Here is a 16,044-nt window from a genome sequence, read left to right as displayed (position 1 = left end):
TCAATGCAACGTTGTAAGAGAGATCTATACATTCATGGGTATACCATAGTAGCTCTCGGCGAGACTGCGTGGCTAAACATGATGCACAGTGTCAATCACTTACCCAGCTTGTCTATGCAGATGACTTATACAGTCACGACCCGCGAATCAAATTGCAAAAGGCTCAGTCTCGAGAGAATCAAAATGTGATTCGATAGCACGATCTGCAATGCTTCAATACCACGTCAGCCTCAAATTTGGGGATCCCATACGCCATTATCGGTACTCACACTCGGTACTTAGAAATGAAAAATCAAATCCCTGATTTATCTGGATGGTGCCATGGTTTTCAACAAATTAGTCGCTATTCAAACGACAAAGACACTTGCCCAAGATAGGCAGGTAAATATACTGATTACCTGCATAAACAATGGCTTTATGTCGACAGAATACTCAACCATCCGTCTATCCCGGGTGGCGTCGACATCGCTTGACGAGTGCGGGGGAATTCGTGGACACTCATAATCCCCTGGATAACCCCTGGCTTTCGATCCTTCTGACCCTATTGATCGGGGTTGCTCGCCCCTCAACACCGCTAGCTCTTATCATACTTATCAGTAGCCAGTAATACTCAGAGATCTTAGTTATGTGACGGCCCCACGAGACGCAATCACGGACACCCGACGGGCGTGTCATAGCTCGGCTGTATTAGCCTTGCCCCCGCAGCAGCAACGCTGTTAACCCTTAACAAAAACCAGAAACATATTAATTCTGCCTCTCTAGATGTTTATACAGGCATTGATTTTGATAGAAAGTATCATATGTTTAAGTGACTAGAGACAAGGATTGCAAGAATCTTTGAAAGGAAATAATCTTGGCGTGCCACGTAGATTAGAGATCTCTACAAGAGACACCTGGGCAACGGATATCACGCTAGGAGCTCCGCCGGCCAGCTCTCGCATCGCCATATGATAAATCAATTGCTATCTACGTCTCCACTCCGTTAAAGTTCCCGTCTTTATCAGGCTTGAGTGCACTAGGACAGGCACCATGACTAGCTGCAGAAGAGGCGCGGTCACGCTCTTAGGACCTTTAAAAGAAGTCCACCCGGGGTTTCCTCACAAAAGTGGCTTGAGATTCCTCACTCCTCAGTTGCCGCAATGTATATACTACCTAGCATTGCAGTGTCGTTGCTTGCCGCCCCGTTTGTACAGGCGGTAGGCCTACGAAGACCTGCTCCACCCCCAGCAACAGGAGAGTCAAGCGCGACGATCCAGGAGTCTACATTCGAGCAACTACTCGACCATGACGACCCAAGCCTTGGAACTTTCTCCCAGCGCTTCTGGTGGAATTCAGAATGGTGGGATGGTTCTGGATCTCCTGTAAGCGCCTTGCCCTAATTGTTTCCCCAATGCAGTATCGGACTCTAAACAATCACGGGCAATTGCTAGGTGGTCCTGTTCACGCCTGGTGAAGTTGAAGCTGCGGAGTATACTGGCTACTTGACGAATGTGACGATTACAGGCCTTTATGCACAGGAGATCAAGGGCGCCGTGATTCTGCTTGAGCGTAAATTACCCATTTTTTAAAAATCGGACCTGGAGCTAACAACCTGCTCGATAGACCGTTACTGGGGTGAATCTTCGCCATATGATGAGTTGACCACTGAGAACCTGCAATATCTGACATTGAAGAATGCGATTGCGGACTTGACATACTTTGCCAAGAACGTGGACCTGCCATTTGATACTAATAGCAGTAGCAATGCTCAGAATGCTGTATGTATACACTATGTCTAAAGATTAAAGATCTCTCAAAGCTGATACGCAAATTTCTAGCCTTGGGTTTTGAGTGGAGGATCATACAGTGGTGCTTTGACCGCTTGGACCGAGTCAGTTGCCCCGGGTACTTTCTGGGCGTACCATGCATCCAGCGCTCCTGTCGAGGCTATTTATGACTACGTGAGTTAAGCCATGGTATTCTATACACCTATGGATGCTAATCGGAGCTCAGTGGCAATACTTCATGCCCATTCAGGAAGGAATGGCAAAGAACTGCAGCGCAGATGTCTCTCGTGTGGTCGATTATGTTGACGAAGTAAGCAAGTATGGCACAAAAGCGCAACAGAAAGAACTCCAGACACTATTCGGTCTGGGAGATCTGGAGCACTATGATGACTTTGCCGCGTAAGTGTTCACTCATTCCACTCTATCTAAGCCCGACAAGGAAACTCACATTCATTAGTGCATTGGAGAATGGTCCCTGGCTGTGGCAGTCCAACAGCTTCTACACCGGATACTCCGAGTTCTTTGAGTTCTGTGACTATGTTGAAGTAGGCACAAAGTCAACCTTCGGAGAGTTGACTCAGTACTAACGTGACTATAGAATGTCGAGGCAGGAGCGAGCACTGTACCTGGACCAGATGGAGTTGGCCTCAAGAAGGCTCTCAAAGGTTACGCCAAATGGTTCAAGACCGTCTACTTCCCCGACTGTAAGTCTACTAAGACTCAACGGAGCTTCTTTCACTGACGAGAATACAACTTAGCGTGCGCCAGCTACGGCTACTGGACCGATAGCAACAGCACTGCCTGCTACGACACCTACAATGCCTCCAGCCCCTTCTTCACAGATATATCTGTAGGCAACGAGATTGACAGACAATGGCAGTGGCTTCTTTGCAACGAGCCTTTCTTCTATTGGCAGGAGTGAGCTACCCCCATGTCCCTACTTGAGCTCAGTATTCTGACCCATGCAGTGGTGCGCCGTCTGATGTTACGACCATCGTCTCCCGGACCGTCAACGCAGAGTACTGGCAGAGACAATGCCCTCTTTTCTTCCCCACCGTTAACGGCTACACCTATGGTAGCGCCAAGGGCAAGACTGCAGCTGATGTCAACGCTATGACCAAGGGTTGGGATCTGACAAAGACCACCAGATTGACCTGGACCAACGGGTGAGACTTTTCATCTATTTTTCTGCTCCGACTGAACGTTCTTCATTAACATGAGTTTAGACAATATGACCCTTGGAGAGAATCTGGTGTTTCATCTGACGTGCGCCCTGGAGGTCCTCTCAAGTCCCGAGCTTCCGCACCCGTCAATATCATTCCCGGTGGTTTCCACTGCTCAGATCTTATTTTGGAAAACGGTGAGGTGAATGCGGGTGCTCAGAAGGTCATTGACACCGAAGTTGCCCAAATCAAGGCTTGGGTGGCAGAGTACTATGAGTAATGAGACATGGCCCGGAAGAGTCTGGAAAATGTCAGTCTTATCCAAGACGTTTCGGCATCTTAGACATAATATCTTGGTTAGACTTGATCTTTTGAAGCAATATCTCGACATATCCCAGACCTTGTCTTAAACATCTTTTCCATTCGGATTGAAGTCTGACTGACGATCTTTGTTAATGTGTCAATGAATGACTAGAGACCGCAGAGTGATCTCCATGTCTTGCTGTCTTAGATGTCTGCTATTGAGAAATTCACCTTTTTCAGATCATAATCTACTCCTGAGGTCTCAGCTTACCACCTTTGTCAGTAGCGTAGCTATTCATGGATGGCCGGGTTTCTATATATATTTAGTTATCAGCTCTCCCTCTTCCATCACAATCATCTTCTCTCAAGTGCTACTAAACTGCAACCAAAGCTTCTAGCAAAAACATCATGGCGTCCGAATACTACACGGTCCCACTCATCAACATGCTGATGGAAAATCATGAAAACAGCCCTAGCAAGGAAACTATGAATGCAATGGTACTGGGAATCCTCAACTACTACTTCCCACAGAGCCTGGATTATGCAATAGGCTTCCAGCCTAGATGCCGACGCGACAAGGAACTGAAGGTCGATCTTGCGATTCGTCGATGGTTCCCCGAGACACCAGCCTACTACCAGCTTGCAAAGCAAGCTCTCGTTGATATCAAGCTTGACACGGGCACGTTCGGCGAGGAGGATTGCAAGGGTATTATGAATAGACTATCTGTTTTTGTCGACAAGGACTACAGCAACGATACCGATTGCTGGTTTATCCTTTTTCATGGGATGTTTGTTCGATTCTACCTCTGGAAGGCTGGCGACGACCAGGATGAGGATCATTCAGTCATCAGTTATCCACTTGAGGATGATGAGGGCAACAAGACACCGAAGGGAGGGTTCCACCTGATCGAAGATCATGAGCAGGTTGATTACATTCTGCGCCATCTTTCTCAAAATGGGTGTATGTGAGCCACCTAGCTCAGCATTATGTTACACTAAGTAGCAAACTGTACTGCAAGATACTTTTAGATAGTTGTTTGTGACTTCCAATGCATTCTGTTTCGTGTTGAAAAGTCAATGCAGTAACTAAACCGTACCAGTTTCCAATAATATTCACATTCCTGATGTAAATACTCAGCCCTGCACAATGCTAGTTACCTTGGTAGGCAGATAAGTACAAGTAATGGGACGGGGACAAATAATCAAAAGAACCCCCTTATCCATGTCAGCCAGTAATATCATTCAAAAGGTCCTGAAGAATGGGTCTATTTCCCAGGACTGTGTTGCCATTCTTTATTTTTGCTCCTTTCTTGGCAGGTACCCGAAGACCTGAGGCGGGTTGTCTCGAGCCGAGAGGGCTGAGTGGCTCACGATACTGGGATTCATTCTTGACAGTGGGACTTCTCTTTTTCGCCGAACCGGGTACCTTTGCAGCACCTGGAGACGCGAATGGCATTTGTGAGGATTCCAATGGATCAGACTGGAAAGAGTGACTCTCAGCAGCGCCTGGTGGCAAATTATAAACCCAGCCTTTGCTTTCGACGAGACGAACATATTTACGAAGGAGTTCGTTACCGTCGCGCATAGTAGATCTGCTGCCGAGGACAAGGAGCTTGGTGCGAGCACGAGTGAAGGCGACGTTCACGCGACGCCAGTCACGCATTAGCTCACCAACATGATTTTCTGAGTTGCTGCGAACGCAACTGAGGATCACAATCTCTTTATCGCGACCCTGGAATTTATCGGTGGTGTGCATTTCTAGCTCTGGAGTGTGGCGGCGAAGACTATGTCGGAGAAGTGCGAGTTGGCTGCGGTAGAAGGTGATAACACCGATGTTTCGGGCTGGTATACCACAGGCAATGAATGCCTCGACAAGCTGCGTACATAGAATTGTTTCCATGGAGTTGACGACTCGTTGTCCTTGCAGAGTCTCCAGAGCTGCAGGCCCAAGAGGATCGGTATTGACCAGCAGTGCTTTTGCTGATGGTGCCAACAAGTCATTTAACCAGCAGCTGCCGTGATTTGGCCCCCGGCACACATCTTGTTGGTGCCCAGGATGTGGAGGTTCGAATTCATCGGAGTGGAATTGTTTGAGAGAGCGGATGTTCGGTATTTCCAATGAACGGGTCGCGACTTCTAGAGTGCCACATTTGAGACGGCCTGAGTAGATGAGAGTGTTTGAGAGTAGCATGATATCCTCGCACATGCGGTACTGGTGCTCCAGGTTGACGACTGAATCTGGCTGGGAATCGGACAGCAGCTTGAAGAGACTAACATCGAGTCCGCCTTCCGCCGCGGCCTTGCTTTGAACAAGCGGCGGAAGCTGATAGTGGTCACCGACAAGAATGAAACATCTCGCCATGCGGATAGGGCCAACGCATACAGGAAGGGTAATCTGCGAAGCCTCGTCGACAATGCAATAGTCAAAGATGCGCTGATTGAAAATTTGGTGATTAACACCCAGGCACGTTGATGCCACAACTTGTGGTTTTTCGTAAGAGTCTTTGAGCTCCTCAATGGTAGACTTGGGGGTTGCAGCTAGATCAACAAATTCTTGTACATCCGGATGAACTTTGGTGACTGCACCAAGACGAAGGATACGGATGTTATCATCGCGAATCTTCAACAGGATGTTGTCCACTGCAGTATGAGTGTAGGACGTCAACAGAACACTCTTGCCTTGTGCGACGAGTGCACGGATGAGATGGGCAATAGTAGTTGTTTTGCCGGTTCCTGGCATGCCGAGAATCAAAGCGTAGTCTTTGGCACTCATCACCTTCTCAATGGCTTGTTTCTGATCGACATTGAGACTTTCTGGGTCGGAGATGGTGTATGCGGACGAAGAGGGCTTGAACACAGGGGGCTCGCCTTCGACGATGAGCCGCCTGAGATGCCTTGCCTGAGAAAGGTCTTTGTCCATCATGCAGACGAGGTTGTTGCGAATATTGGCCATGCCATTGCTGAACTCGTCTTTGTCTAATCGGTAAGTCACCTGTTCATCAAGAGGGTTTTCGAGTACATCATCTCCATCCTTTTCAACTTCCATGATGCCAGTGAAGGACTGATTTGTAACCGGATCGAAGCCACGATTTCGTGCTCGGGCATTGAGCAGGCTTCGATCCACACCGACGGTGATATGCAGCCTGCTAACTTGAAGCACATAGCCATTGGCGAGGGCAAAATGTCCTTTCTCATCAGAAACAACAATTGGCTCACCAACAGTGATTTGGGACTCTGCAAACGTAAAGCCCGGAGAAGCTAGCTTTTTGGTGAAAGTATAACAATAGCGGTTGATCCTGGATCCGTTCTTATCCTCAAATGCTGAGCGAGGATCAATAACAACATCTCCAAAACAACGGCCGAGAGACTCGCGTTCGCTGCTCAGTAGGGTCCACAGCTCTCGGCGAAACTTGGTCAGGTTCCCTTCCTCCTTGGTCAATAGCTCATCCCATTTGTTGAAGAACTCGCGATCTTTTTGGGTCAAGTGGCTAGTCACTGCGTCAAAATCTTCCCCCATGCCACTTGTTTCGCCATCACCTCCCTCTAGCAGCTTATGATAGATGAGGCAAGGAGTTTTCGCATAGCATCTGTTGCACATGCGAGCCCTTTTGAGCATCGGGGGAAGCTGCAATTTCTCGCGAATGTAAACTGCCAAACGGTTGCGCACTTGAACCATCTGCAGTATTTCATGTCGAATACCGCGAATACTGAAGGTCTTGTTGAGCTCAAGATAATACAACAGACCAAAAGTCACATTGATATCTAAAACATTGTTAATATATTGTCACTATTTAATTCCATGGTCGAAGACGAACCGTAACGATCAGAGAGCAGCAATGTATAAAGAGCCGTTTGGGCTCTATGACCTTGGTTTGTATCTCGTTTTCCAGTTTTGAGTTCGAGTGGGACGACAAGATTTTTCTTGCCGTTTTCACTATTGCATGCAACTTGGACTGTAGCGTCAATATTGCCTTTGAGTCCGTACATTGGGGACCAGACGTGCTCCTCTACCTCGAGCAGCTTGCTAATGCTCAAATTGAGCTTTGCATTATGACGGTCCTCAACCATAGAGTTGGACTGTAGGAATGGATTATCAGCATCGCGGATACACAGGTTAATAGGTGCACATACCTGTGGTTTGGCATGAAGGAAAACATCGGCCCATGCCTGCACCGTAGGAATCTTGCTCATCACATTTTCAGTGGCTTCCGGTACACTCATCTGAATTGCGTACAGGTCTTCAATATGTCTTTGAAGAACGACGTCTACCAGGGACCTGAGGGCGCTCATATCCCACTGGTTCGCTTTCAATGCCTCTTGAAAGACTTCATGGAAGATGGTTCCAAAGACTTGGGGTGCTTCAAGTTGAGAAAAAGCCTTGATGCGATCTTGAATGACTGCCCGACGTTGGCAATCAATCGAGTCCGCCACAACCGTGGCGGAGATGAGATAATCGGGGTGAAGTATAACCATATGGTTGGTATTATCCACTATGCATAGGCCGGATGAGTCAAAGTCTCCAACTAAATGAAGAATTGAATCTTTGTTGCAGGGAGTGTCAACCCAAGTCTCACGAAGTACAATGACTTTGCGGGCTTTCGTCTTTTCATCCTCAACCGAAAGGACCTATTTCTTGTCAACTGGTATGTTCATTCTCGATATGTATTAGCTGAGATGACAAACCTGCTCAGGCTGTGTACGCCCTTTTGAATTGACATACGTACTTTCAGCGATGTCCACGACTGAGTAACGCTTGATAGCTTGACGATTTTTGAGATTCTATCATTCCATTGTTTTAGCATATATTCTAATGATGAAAACCAACTAAGAGCGACAAACGTAGGCTTCATCTGTACCTGTCTGCTTCATGGATTGTTCAATAGCATCCAGATCAAAATCATCGTCGAATTCATCATCAGAAAACGTTTCCGCAGCAACACGTGTCGTTGTGTCTGACTTGGTGGGCGCTTGGGCCATTGAGGCAACAGGGGATGGTTCCAGCCTCTTCACAGCCTGTTGCTCCACGGTAGTTGATTTATATGAACCGATTCTTCCCGATTTTTCATCACACTCCGCAAGAATATCGTCAAAATCTCCGTAATCGTCATCGAAATCATCTGAGCCATCGGGCTTCTTTTCGTTATTCATGACAGTATTCTCAGTGTGTGAATTTGCACCAGTAGTCGACGGTTGCTTGAGATTGCGCGAAGGCGGCTTTTCTGCGACCAGCTTTGACCAGCTAGAGCCAAAAGAGCCAAATTCCTTGCCACTGTCTCGACTAGCCGGAGGCACAACGAATGGATCATCTGATGCATCGGCCAAGTCCATGAAGTCCTGATCGATGTCATCATCACCAAATTCGGATGAAGACCCTTCAAGGATCGGTGCAAGGTTAACACCGGGGTTGTTCTCAGGATCACCAAAGTTTTCTTGAGCTATAGTGGTATCACCATGGCCTTTTCTATCTGCAATCGGAGAAGATGAACGACATCGTTCTGCGTCGAGACGTTGGCGCAAAGGGGAGGAGTTCGGTGGGCCGGTGTCGGCTGGCTGAGCTGGTTTAAGACTTCGCTCGATTTTGTCAAGAAGAAAATTTATCCTTGATGATTTTCCCTTGCCTGAGTCCAGGACATTGCTGTTTGTACGTGAGAATATTCCTCGGCCTGAATTGGGTTCTTGTCGCACAACTCGTCTTCTCTTCGCCCGAGAAGTTGGCCATTCAGCAGCACAACTAATCGAACGCCTTAAACCAGAAGACTCCCGACTTGTTCGGCCTGATCCTGGGGTCTGAGGTGAAGAGGAGAGGAGATTGGCAAGACGAGGTGCTGGAAGATCCTCCGAGTTCTCGACCATGTTTTTGTCCATGTAATTGTTCCATAGCTCTGTGGCGAGATCATGCTGGGGAGTTTTGAAGAGCGCTTGAATTGATTGTAGATCAAGCGGCTCCTTTTGGGCTTTCGCTGAATTGTCTTTCGAGGGGGATCCTGGTGGCGAGGAGCTATGCCGTCGTTTCCTCCTCCGACTAGCCGGTGTTTGGGATGAGTCTGGATTCGAGCTGGCTGGAATATGTTGCCAAATGACATGATCAACAGGCGTCACTTCAGGACCTGGAGCGGGGTTGAACGAGTCTTCCGCGTTGCTGATTAAATCCGCTAGAGGTATACGGTTTCCGGGGGTCTGTGGACAATCCTTAGTGGGTTTGGTTTCTTTCGGGGCTTCTGCAGCGGCGGGTTCGGCTACAGGCTGTTCAGCTTGTTCGGTTTTATCTGGTGACGTCTGCATTGAGTCCACCACACCATTCAACCATGAGCTTTGGTTTTCCTTGTTGCGATGAGCCTCATTGGTCCCATCTTTCGAAGTCGTCGTGTCCGGAGGTAAGTCGTCGTCTTGGTAGCGAAAAGCATTCAACTTCTTGCGGGAATTGGAAGAGATCGGGTAGGAGTTCTTGTTCGATGCCATGGTGGCGATCTAGCCTTATATGCTTCTTCTTAAAGTGGGTAGGAATACATTCTGGAGCCTTCGGATCAACAATGTCAGCAGTGGAACTTAGTGCACGTCCAATTAGGGCTTTTTCTGATGAACATACCAGTGGGAAAACAAAATATGTACTCAATGTATTAGTATGAGGAAGTTGAATGGCCCCATTGCTTCGTCCTGTTGACAAGAGGGGGATTACTGTAATTGGCGTTCAGACGATAAGGGTTGGACGCGTCGCGCGTCGCTCCTGCCTCCTTTGTCAGGCACCACACCGAATGTCAAATTCCATTCTCAGGCACCAAGGCACCAAAAGGCGGCCAAGGTAAAATCACCCAAAGGGGCTAGCGCGATGACCACCAGCTCCCCGTCGGCCTTTTGCGGCTTCGACATCAACCACCGCAGCCCCTCCCCTACCTTCCTCGTCAATCCATACCACCAATTGGGATTGTGCTGTCAAATTGGCTAAGGCGACTATTGGCCTTACCCTCGATCCCGAAATTGCCTTCACTGGACCGCTTCCGACTTCTTAGCTACTCCACATCCACCCCCATTCTCAAGATGCCTGCCCGACCAGTGTCGCATATCCTTCGCTCGCGCTGCCTGCTCCGCAAGCCGCAAAATGTCCAGGGCTTTTCCACCCGCAGCAATCTCCGTGCTGCCGACCATGGTGACCACTACGACCCGCCGACTGGCTGGCTGTTCGGTATCAAGCCCGGCCAGAAGTACGTGAAAGAGGGCTGGGAGAACATCTGGTACTACGGATTCATCGGTAGCTTCCTGGTTGCTGGTGTCGCATATGTTTTCAAGCCTGATACCTCGTATGTATCCCTTGTTATGGGTCTTCCTCGACTGCCAGCTTCGGCCGCGCCTTTAACCCGGTCATTGCATGAATTATGAACCGAGAATGCTAACCTGACTCCTACCTTCAGCATACAAACTTGGGCACTCGAGGAGGCCCGTCGACGACTGGAGGCTGAGGGTATTCTGGAGGAACCCAAGAATTGAACGGCTCGCATTTGAGCCTAATCTGTACACTGTACATAGAGAGATCGGAAAGCAACTATTTCGGTTGACGCCTGTACCACCTGCCATGGCAGATATGATGTTCCGATCCTTTTGTTAGATGGGGGTTTTTCGCATGTTCCATTTCAATTTTTGCCTGCTTACCTGCTATACTACTCTATATTCTCGTTTCCTCCATCATATCAATACAGGTGGGCTAAAACAAAATGATATTGGTCCTTCCATCACAACTCTTTCTGTTCTTAAATGTTGATGGTCCACAGGAGATAGCAATGTGACACTAGCATAAATGTTCTTGGAAAATGCAATATTTTATTTGATAAACGGGCGTTGCTTCGCCACAAATCCCTACCCTACGCCATTAACGGGTCCTTCGACTAGATCTCGGGGTAGAGATCGGTTCTTCGAAGAAGTGGCATCTCTTGCCTGATCTTTGCCACCAAAGATAGGTTAATATCCGCCGTCGCAATCTGTGGCTCATCGTGATCTTCTCCTAGTTCTGCGACTATCTCTCCCCAAGGGTTGACAATCATGGAATGACCATAACTTTGACGTTTTTCGTTGTGGGGACCAGCCTGTGCTGCGGCAATGACATAGGACTGGGTCTCAATGGCTCTGGCACGGATCAGCGATTCCCAGTGGGCTTTCCCTGTTGGCACCGTGAAGGCCGACGGGTAGGTGATGATGTCGGCTTTCTGACGCCTCAAAGCCAGACTAATCTCGGGAAAGCGTAACTGGTCAAATCGTAAGCCGATGAGCTGGAGGTCATTGATAGTGCACATAGATGTCTGGCACTCACATCAAAACATATTGCTAGACCGACACGTCCTACAGGGGTTTCAAATGGCGGAAGAATCTCTTTGCCCGGTTGGACGCTCCTGCAGTCATTGCTCAACCTAGGTATTCCATACACAGTAAGAATTGAAAAAATTGACTTACGCGCTTTCTTTGAGAACTGGTCCATCTTTAATGTCAACGTCAAAGAGATGTATTTTTTGATATTTTTGGGTGATGACACCCTTATCGTCGATCCAGACCAAGCAGTTCTTGAGTCTCTGCTCTGAAGCTATCTCATGGATGCCAACGTTGATATGGATTTTCTCTTGTTTAGCTGCATCCTGAAGCGCCGACACAAAGTCTCCTCGGTCTGTCGATTTAGCGAGAGCAAGGGACTCGTCGGCTGAAGAAGCTATATAGTCCGAAGCCTCGGGCAGAAACAGAACCTGGTAAATAATGAGCCACATGCTGAGCTAGAAAGGAAAATAAAGTGTTGTTATTTCAATATTACCTTAGCTCCAGCTGCGGCTGCTTTCTTAATCAAAGTCTGGCATTGAGCCAAATTAGAAGTTATGCTCGCTGTCGCGCAAAGCTGCCCCACGGCCTATCTCGAAAGTAGCAATCAGTGATCCCAGTTCAGATAAAAAGTCCTCACATACTTACGGCAAGAACCATTGTGTCTGTCTCCTATAGCCTCCCTAGGGGTTGGCTTTGGAAAGAAGAATATGAGGTGTATGGCGTAATAAGCCAAATGCCTCGCATCAAGTCCACCTGTGGATCCCCATGCCCTCACGGTAGCTGATTACTCAGCTATCGCGATGCGATAACCGTCGCCCGCAAAGATCAATTTCTCACTTTGCTCCGAGTCCAGTCTGACCAGTACAACTTGCTGATCTCCACCGTCACAATGAAGAGTTTAAGGAGGGACTTTTCCTCCAACCCACAAGCTGCTAATGTCACCAGCAAAGTCTTCGTGAGGTCCACAAAAAGTGGAAAAGTGCAAAAGATTGTCCGCGAGCTCTATCTGCGGCAAGATATTCCTTGCTCGTCGAAGCTCTGCTCACTATGCCCTTCGATCGCTCCAGCAGATGCAAACGGGAACAGTATGTCAAATTGGTTCGGTGACTGGTGCTGATTGCTAACAAAGCACAGTTACACCGTTCATCCTCTCCGATCGCCCCGCCGGTACCAAGGCGTTCCCTCGCGGCCACTACCTCGTTCCCGACACAAATGCGCTATTAAACGGAATGGATCTCTTCGAGCACACTGGTGCATTTTATGATGTGATCATTTTGCAGACCGTCCTCGAAGAGCTCCGGAACCAGTCACTCCCTCTTTACAACCGCCTCCTCTCTCTTATCAAGACTGATGAAAAGCGCTTCTATCTGTTCTTCAATGAATTCCGCCTAGAGACCCACGTGCGCCGAGAGCCCGATGAGTCGATCAATGACCGCAACGACCGAGCTGTGCGAACCGTGGCAAGCTGGTATGGCGAGCATCTACGGGCGTCCTCGAAGAAAGGCAAAAAAGAAAAGTCAGTTCCTGCGATAGTGGTTATTACAGACGACAAGGAAAACCTTCGGAAAGCTAAAGCTGAAAATGTGACCGCTTTGTCGCTGTCTGATTACGTCACCGGTTTGGAGGACTCTGAGAAGCTGCTGGATATGATCAGTGAAGCTCGGGAAGCACGAGATACGAAGGGCTCAGCTCGTGGGCAGCTATTCTACCCCGAATATTACTCCATGTCGAAGCTCCAGACTGGTCTCCGAGCAGGAACTCTGCACCAAGGAGTCTTCAATGTCTCGCCTTACAACTACCTAGAAGGTTCTGTCAACGTTCCGGCCTTTGACAAGCCGCTCATTATCTTGGGACGTGACAACAGCAACCGCGCGATCGCAGGCGATTCTGTTGTGATCGAAGTGCTGCCCCAGGATCAGTGGAAGTCTCCGTCGACAAAACTGGTAGATGAAGAGGCGGTGACCCGGAATGATAACCCTGATACTGACGATACCGAAGCTGTCGTGACGGATCGGGAGCGCAAGGCTCTCCAGGAGGAGGTCAAGAAGGCCCACGGAAAGAACTCCGAAGGAAAGCCGCAGCCCACTGCCAAGGTCGTGGGTGTGATTAAACGCAATTGGCGCCAGTATGTGGGACACGTGGATTCCGGCTCTACTGGCTCACAAGCCGCTTCTGGTCGCCGGCAGCAGACTGTGTTTGTATTGCCCATGGACAAGAAGGTTCCCAAGATTCGAGTCCGTACTCGACAGGCCGGAGATCTGGTTGGTCACCGTATCCTTGTGACCATCGATGCCTGGGACAGGGATTCACGCTACCCCTCAGGTCACTTTATCCGCTCTCTGGGAGAGCTCGAGACAAAGGGTGCCGAAACAGAAGCGCTTCTTCTGGAGTACGATGTTCAGTACAAACCGTTCCCCAAGAATGTTTTGGACTGTCTGCCATCAGAGGGGCATGGCTGGACTGTACCTGCCTCAAAGGAAGATAAGGGTTGGAACGGCCGACGTGATCTGCGTGATCTGCTCATTTGCAGTATCGATCCCCCAGGTTGTCAGGATATTGACGATGCTCTTCATGCACGCCCCCTGCCAAATGGCAACTTTGAAGTCGGTGTCCATATTGCCGACGTGTCACACTTTGTCAAGCCTAATAACCCAATGGACCTTGAAGCCAGTGTCCGTGGAAGCACCGTGTACTTGGTTGACAAGCGTATTGATATGCTTCCACACCTTCTGGGAACAGATTTATGTTCACTCAAGCCCTATGTCGAACGTTACGCCTTCTCCGTTATTTGGGAAGTCACTCCGAATGCAGAGATCATCTCTTCGGACTTCACAAAGTCCGTTATTCGTTCCCGCGAAGCATTCAGTTATGAACAAGCCCAGCTGCGCATTGACGATGCTTCCCAAACCGACGAACTTACTGAGAGCATGCGGAATCTCCTGAAATTCTCCAAGATCCTGCGCCAGAAGCGTTACGATGCCGGTGCCCTCAACCTTGCTTCACCCGAAGTTCGCATTGAGGCTGATGCCGATGAAGTCGGTGATCCCTTGGCGGACGTCAAAACCAAATCTATGCTTGCAACCAACAGCCTGGTTGAAGAGTTCATGCTTCTCGCCAACATCACAGTTGCCTCCAAGATTTACGCTTCGTTCTCTCAAACCGCTTTGCTGCGACGACACGCCACGCCCCCACCGCAGAACTTCGAAGATCTCATAAATCAACTCTCGAAGAAACGCAATATGGAACTCGACGTTTCCAGCTCAGGAGCCCTTGCCAACTCTCTGGACCGTTGCGTCGACTCCGAGAACCCTTTCTTTAACACTCTCGTCCGTATCTTGGCGACTCGATGCATGACTTCTGCAGAATATTTCTGTGCCGGAGCCCACGCCGAATCCGAGTTCCGCCATTACGGTCTTGCCTCCCCTATCTACACCCACTTCACCTCACCCATCCGTCGATACGCTGATCTACTCGTCCACCGACAGCTGGCTTCCGCCATTGGCTACGAAGGTGAGGATGGCCACGCCGGACTGGAGGGCGTCGCCACACGCGGCAAGCTGGATGATATCTGCCGCAACATCAACTACCGTCACCGTAACGCGCAGTTCGCTGGCCGCGCTAGTATCGAGTACTACGTTGGCCAGGCGCTCAAGGCGCGTGGAGAGAAGATGGCCGTTGATGGTACCGATAAGGGTGTCGATGAAGAGGGATACGTGATGCGCGTTTTTGAAAACGGTGTCGTCGTCTTTGTTCCTCGGTTCGGTATCGAGGGTGTGGTTCGATTGGAGGACTTTGTGCTGCCCGGAGAGTCTAGTGGCTGGAATGTGACCGAGAGACGGGAGCTCGCGGCGCATCGTATCACCGACTTTGACCCTGAGGAATACACCCTTCGTGTGCAGGAGAAGGGCCACTCGGAGAAGGAGCGGGGTGTGCTTGTTGAGCTCTTCCAGAGAGTTCACGTGAATGTCAGCTCGGTTAAAGAAGAAGGTCGCGGTGCTGGCAAGCGAAGAGTCCGTGTTCTGATCACTGGTGCATCGGATAAAAAATAAGGATTAGGCCCTATGTTAGACTCAACCCAAGTGACAATGATTATGTACCCCACAATAATGCTAGATTCGTTCTTCTTATCTCCATAGTTCGTATGTGCTTACTTATCTAAATCTCTGAACTGAACGTACTGAATCTCCTTTGACGGGGCTTTCCTACTTTAATGAGGGTGTCTGGGCCCAGGTTTACTGCGTATATATTTGCTTTGGACATCAGTTTATCCCCGAGTGGCAGCGTGAAGGTTTATAATGTAATAATGCGATCCATTAAGGAGCAGCGGGACCGTTGAACCGTTGCACGGTGACAGTATTGGCGGCCCACTTGAGTCTATCTTACCATTCGGAATATGTGCCCTTATCCATGACTAGTCATGGTTTCCCCCTTGGACGCGTAAGTCGGAGCCACCTTTGAATTCGAAGTGGAGCTATGCTAAGCGCAGCTTCCGGCAAGGCTATTATATTCGCCGCTAA

General features: G+C 49.1%; 6 protein-coding genes across 6 annotated transcripts; 4 read left to right on the top strand and 2 right to left on the bottom strand.

The window, feature by feature from the left end:
• Window positions 1-1,139: 1,139 nt before the first annotated feature.
• On the top strand, window positions 1,140-3,209 carry N7503_002323 (putative serine peptidase; the record flags this gene model as incomplete). The annotated part of the gene is made up of 10 exons (XM_057061870.1): window positions 1,140-1,361; window positions 1,431-1,548; window positions 1,603-1,757; window positions 1,818-1,940; window positions 1,993-2,165; window positions 2,224-2,311; window positions 2,365-2,470; window positions 2,525-2,684; window positions 2,735-2,932; window positions 2,993-3,209. The coding sequence occupies 10 exons, from the start codon at window positions 1,140-1,142 to the stop codon at window positions 3,207-3,209; spliced, it is 1,560 nt and encodes a 519-aa protein (XP_056925832.1).
• A 431-nt stretch (window positions 3,210-3,640) lies between these two features.
• Window positions 3,641-4,201, top strand: N7503_002322 (uncharacterized protein; the record flags this gene model as incomplete). Its single annotated transcript, XM_057061869.1, has 1 exon — window positions 3,641-4,201. One exon carries the CDS (start codon window positions 3,641-3,643, stop codon window positions 4,199-4,201), a length of 561 nt encoding a protein of 186 aa, XP_056925831.1.
• Window positions 4,202-4,457: 256 nt separating this feature from the next.
• Window positions 4,458-9,691, bottom strand: N7503_002321 (bifunctional ATP-dependent DNA helicase/ssDNA endodeoxyribonuclease DNA2; the record flags this gene model as incomplete). Its single annotated transcript, XM_057061868.1, has 5 exons — window positions 4,458-6,994; window positions 7,048-7,309; window positions 7,364-7,858; window positions 7,916-8,011; window positions 8,072-9,691. The coding sequence occupies 5 exons, from the start codon at window positions 9,689-9,691 to the stop codon at window positions 4,458-4,460; spliced, it is 5,010 nt and encodes a 1,669-aa protein (XP_056925830.1).
• A 576-nt stretch (window positions 9,692-10,267) lies between these two features.
• N7503_002320 (uncharacterized protein) lies at window positions 10,268-10,714 on the top strand (the record flags this gene model as incomplete). The annotated part of the gene is made up of 2 exons (XM_057061867.1): window positions 10,268-10,527; window positions 10,639-10,714. 2 exons carry the CDS (start codon window positions 10,268-10,270, stop codon window positions 10,712-10,714), a joined length of 336 nt encoding a protein of 111 aa, XP_056925829.1.
• Window positions 10,715-11,109: 395 nt separating this feature from the next.
• N7503_002319 (carbon-nitrogen hydrolase family protein) lies at window positions 11,110-12,184 on the bottom strand (the record flags this gene model as incomplete). Its single annotated transcript, XM_057061866.1, has 5 exons — window positions 11,110-11,466; window positions 11,532-11,610; window positions 11,672-11,955; window positions 12,021-12,113; window positions 12,173-12,184. 5 exons carry the CDS (start codon window positions 12,182-12,184, stop codon window positions 11,110-11,112), a joined length of 825 nt encoding a protein of 274 aa, XP_056925828.1.
• A 232-nt stretch (window positions 12,185-12,416) lies between these two features.
• N7503_002318 (exosome catalytic subunit DIS3) lies at window positions 12,417-15,576 on the top strand (the record flags this gene model as incomplete). The annotated part of the gene is made up of 2 exons (XM_057061865.1): window positions 12,417-12,612; window positions 12,662-15,576. 2 exons carry the CDS (start codon window positions 12,417-12,419, stop codon window positions 15,574-15,576), a joined length of 3,111 nt encoding a protein of 1,036 aa, XP_056925827.1.
• Window positions 15,577-16,044: the final 468 nt, after the last annotated feature.

The sequence above is a fragment of the Penicillium pulvis genome (assembly GCF_028828015.1).
Source record: "Penicillium pulvis strain IBT 33274 chromosome Unknown contig_12_segment0_segment0, whole genome shotgun sequence".
Lineage (NCBI taxonomy): Eukaryota > Fungi > Ascomycota > Eurotiomycetes > Eurotiales > Aspergillaceae > Penicillium > Penicillium pulvis.
The sequence above is the reverse complement of the archived record's forward strand: the minus strand, read 5'-3'. Positions and strand labels throughout refer to the sequence as shown.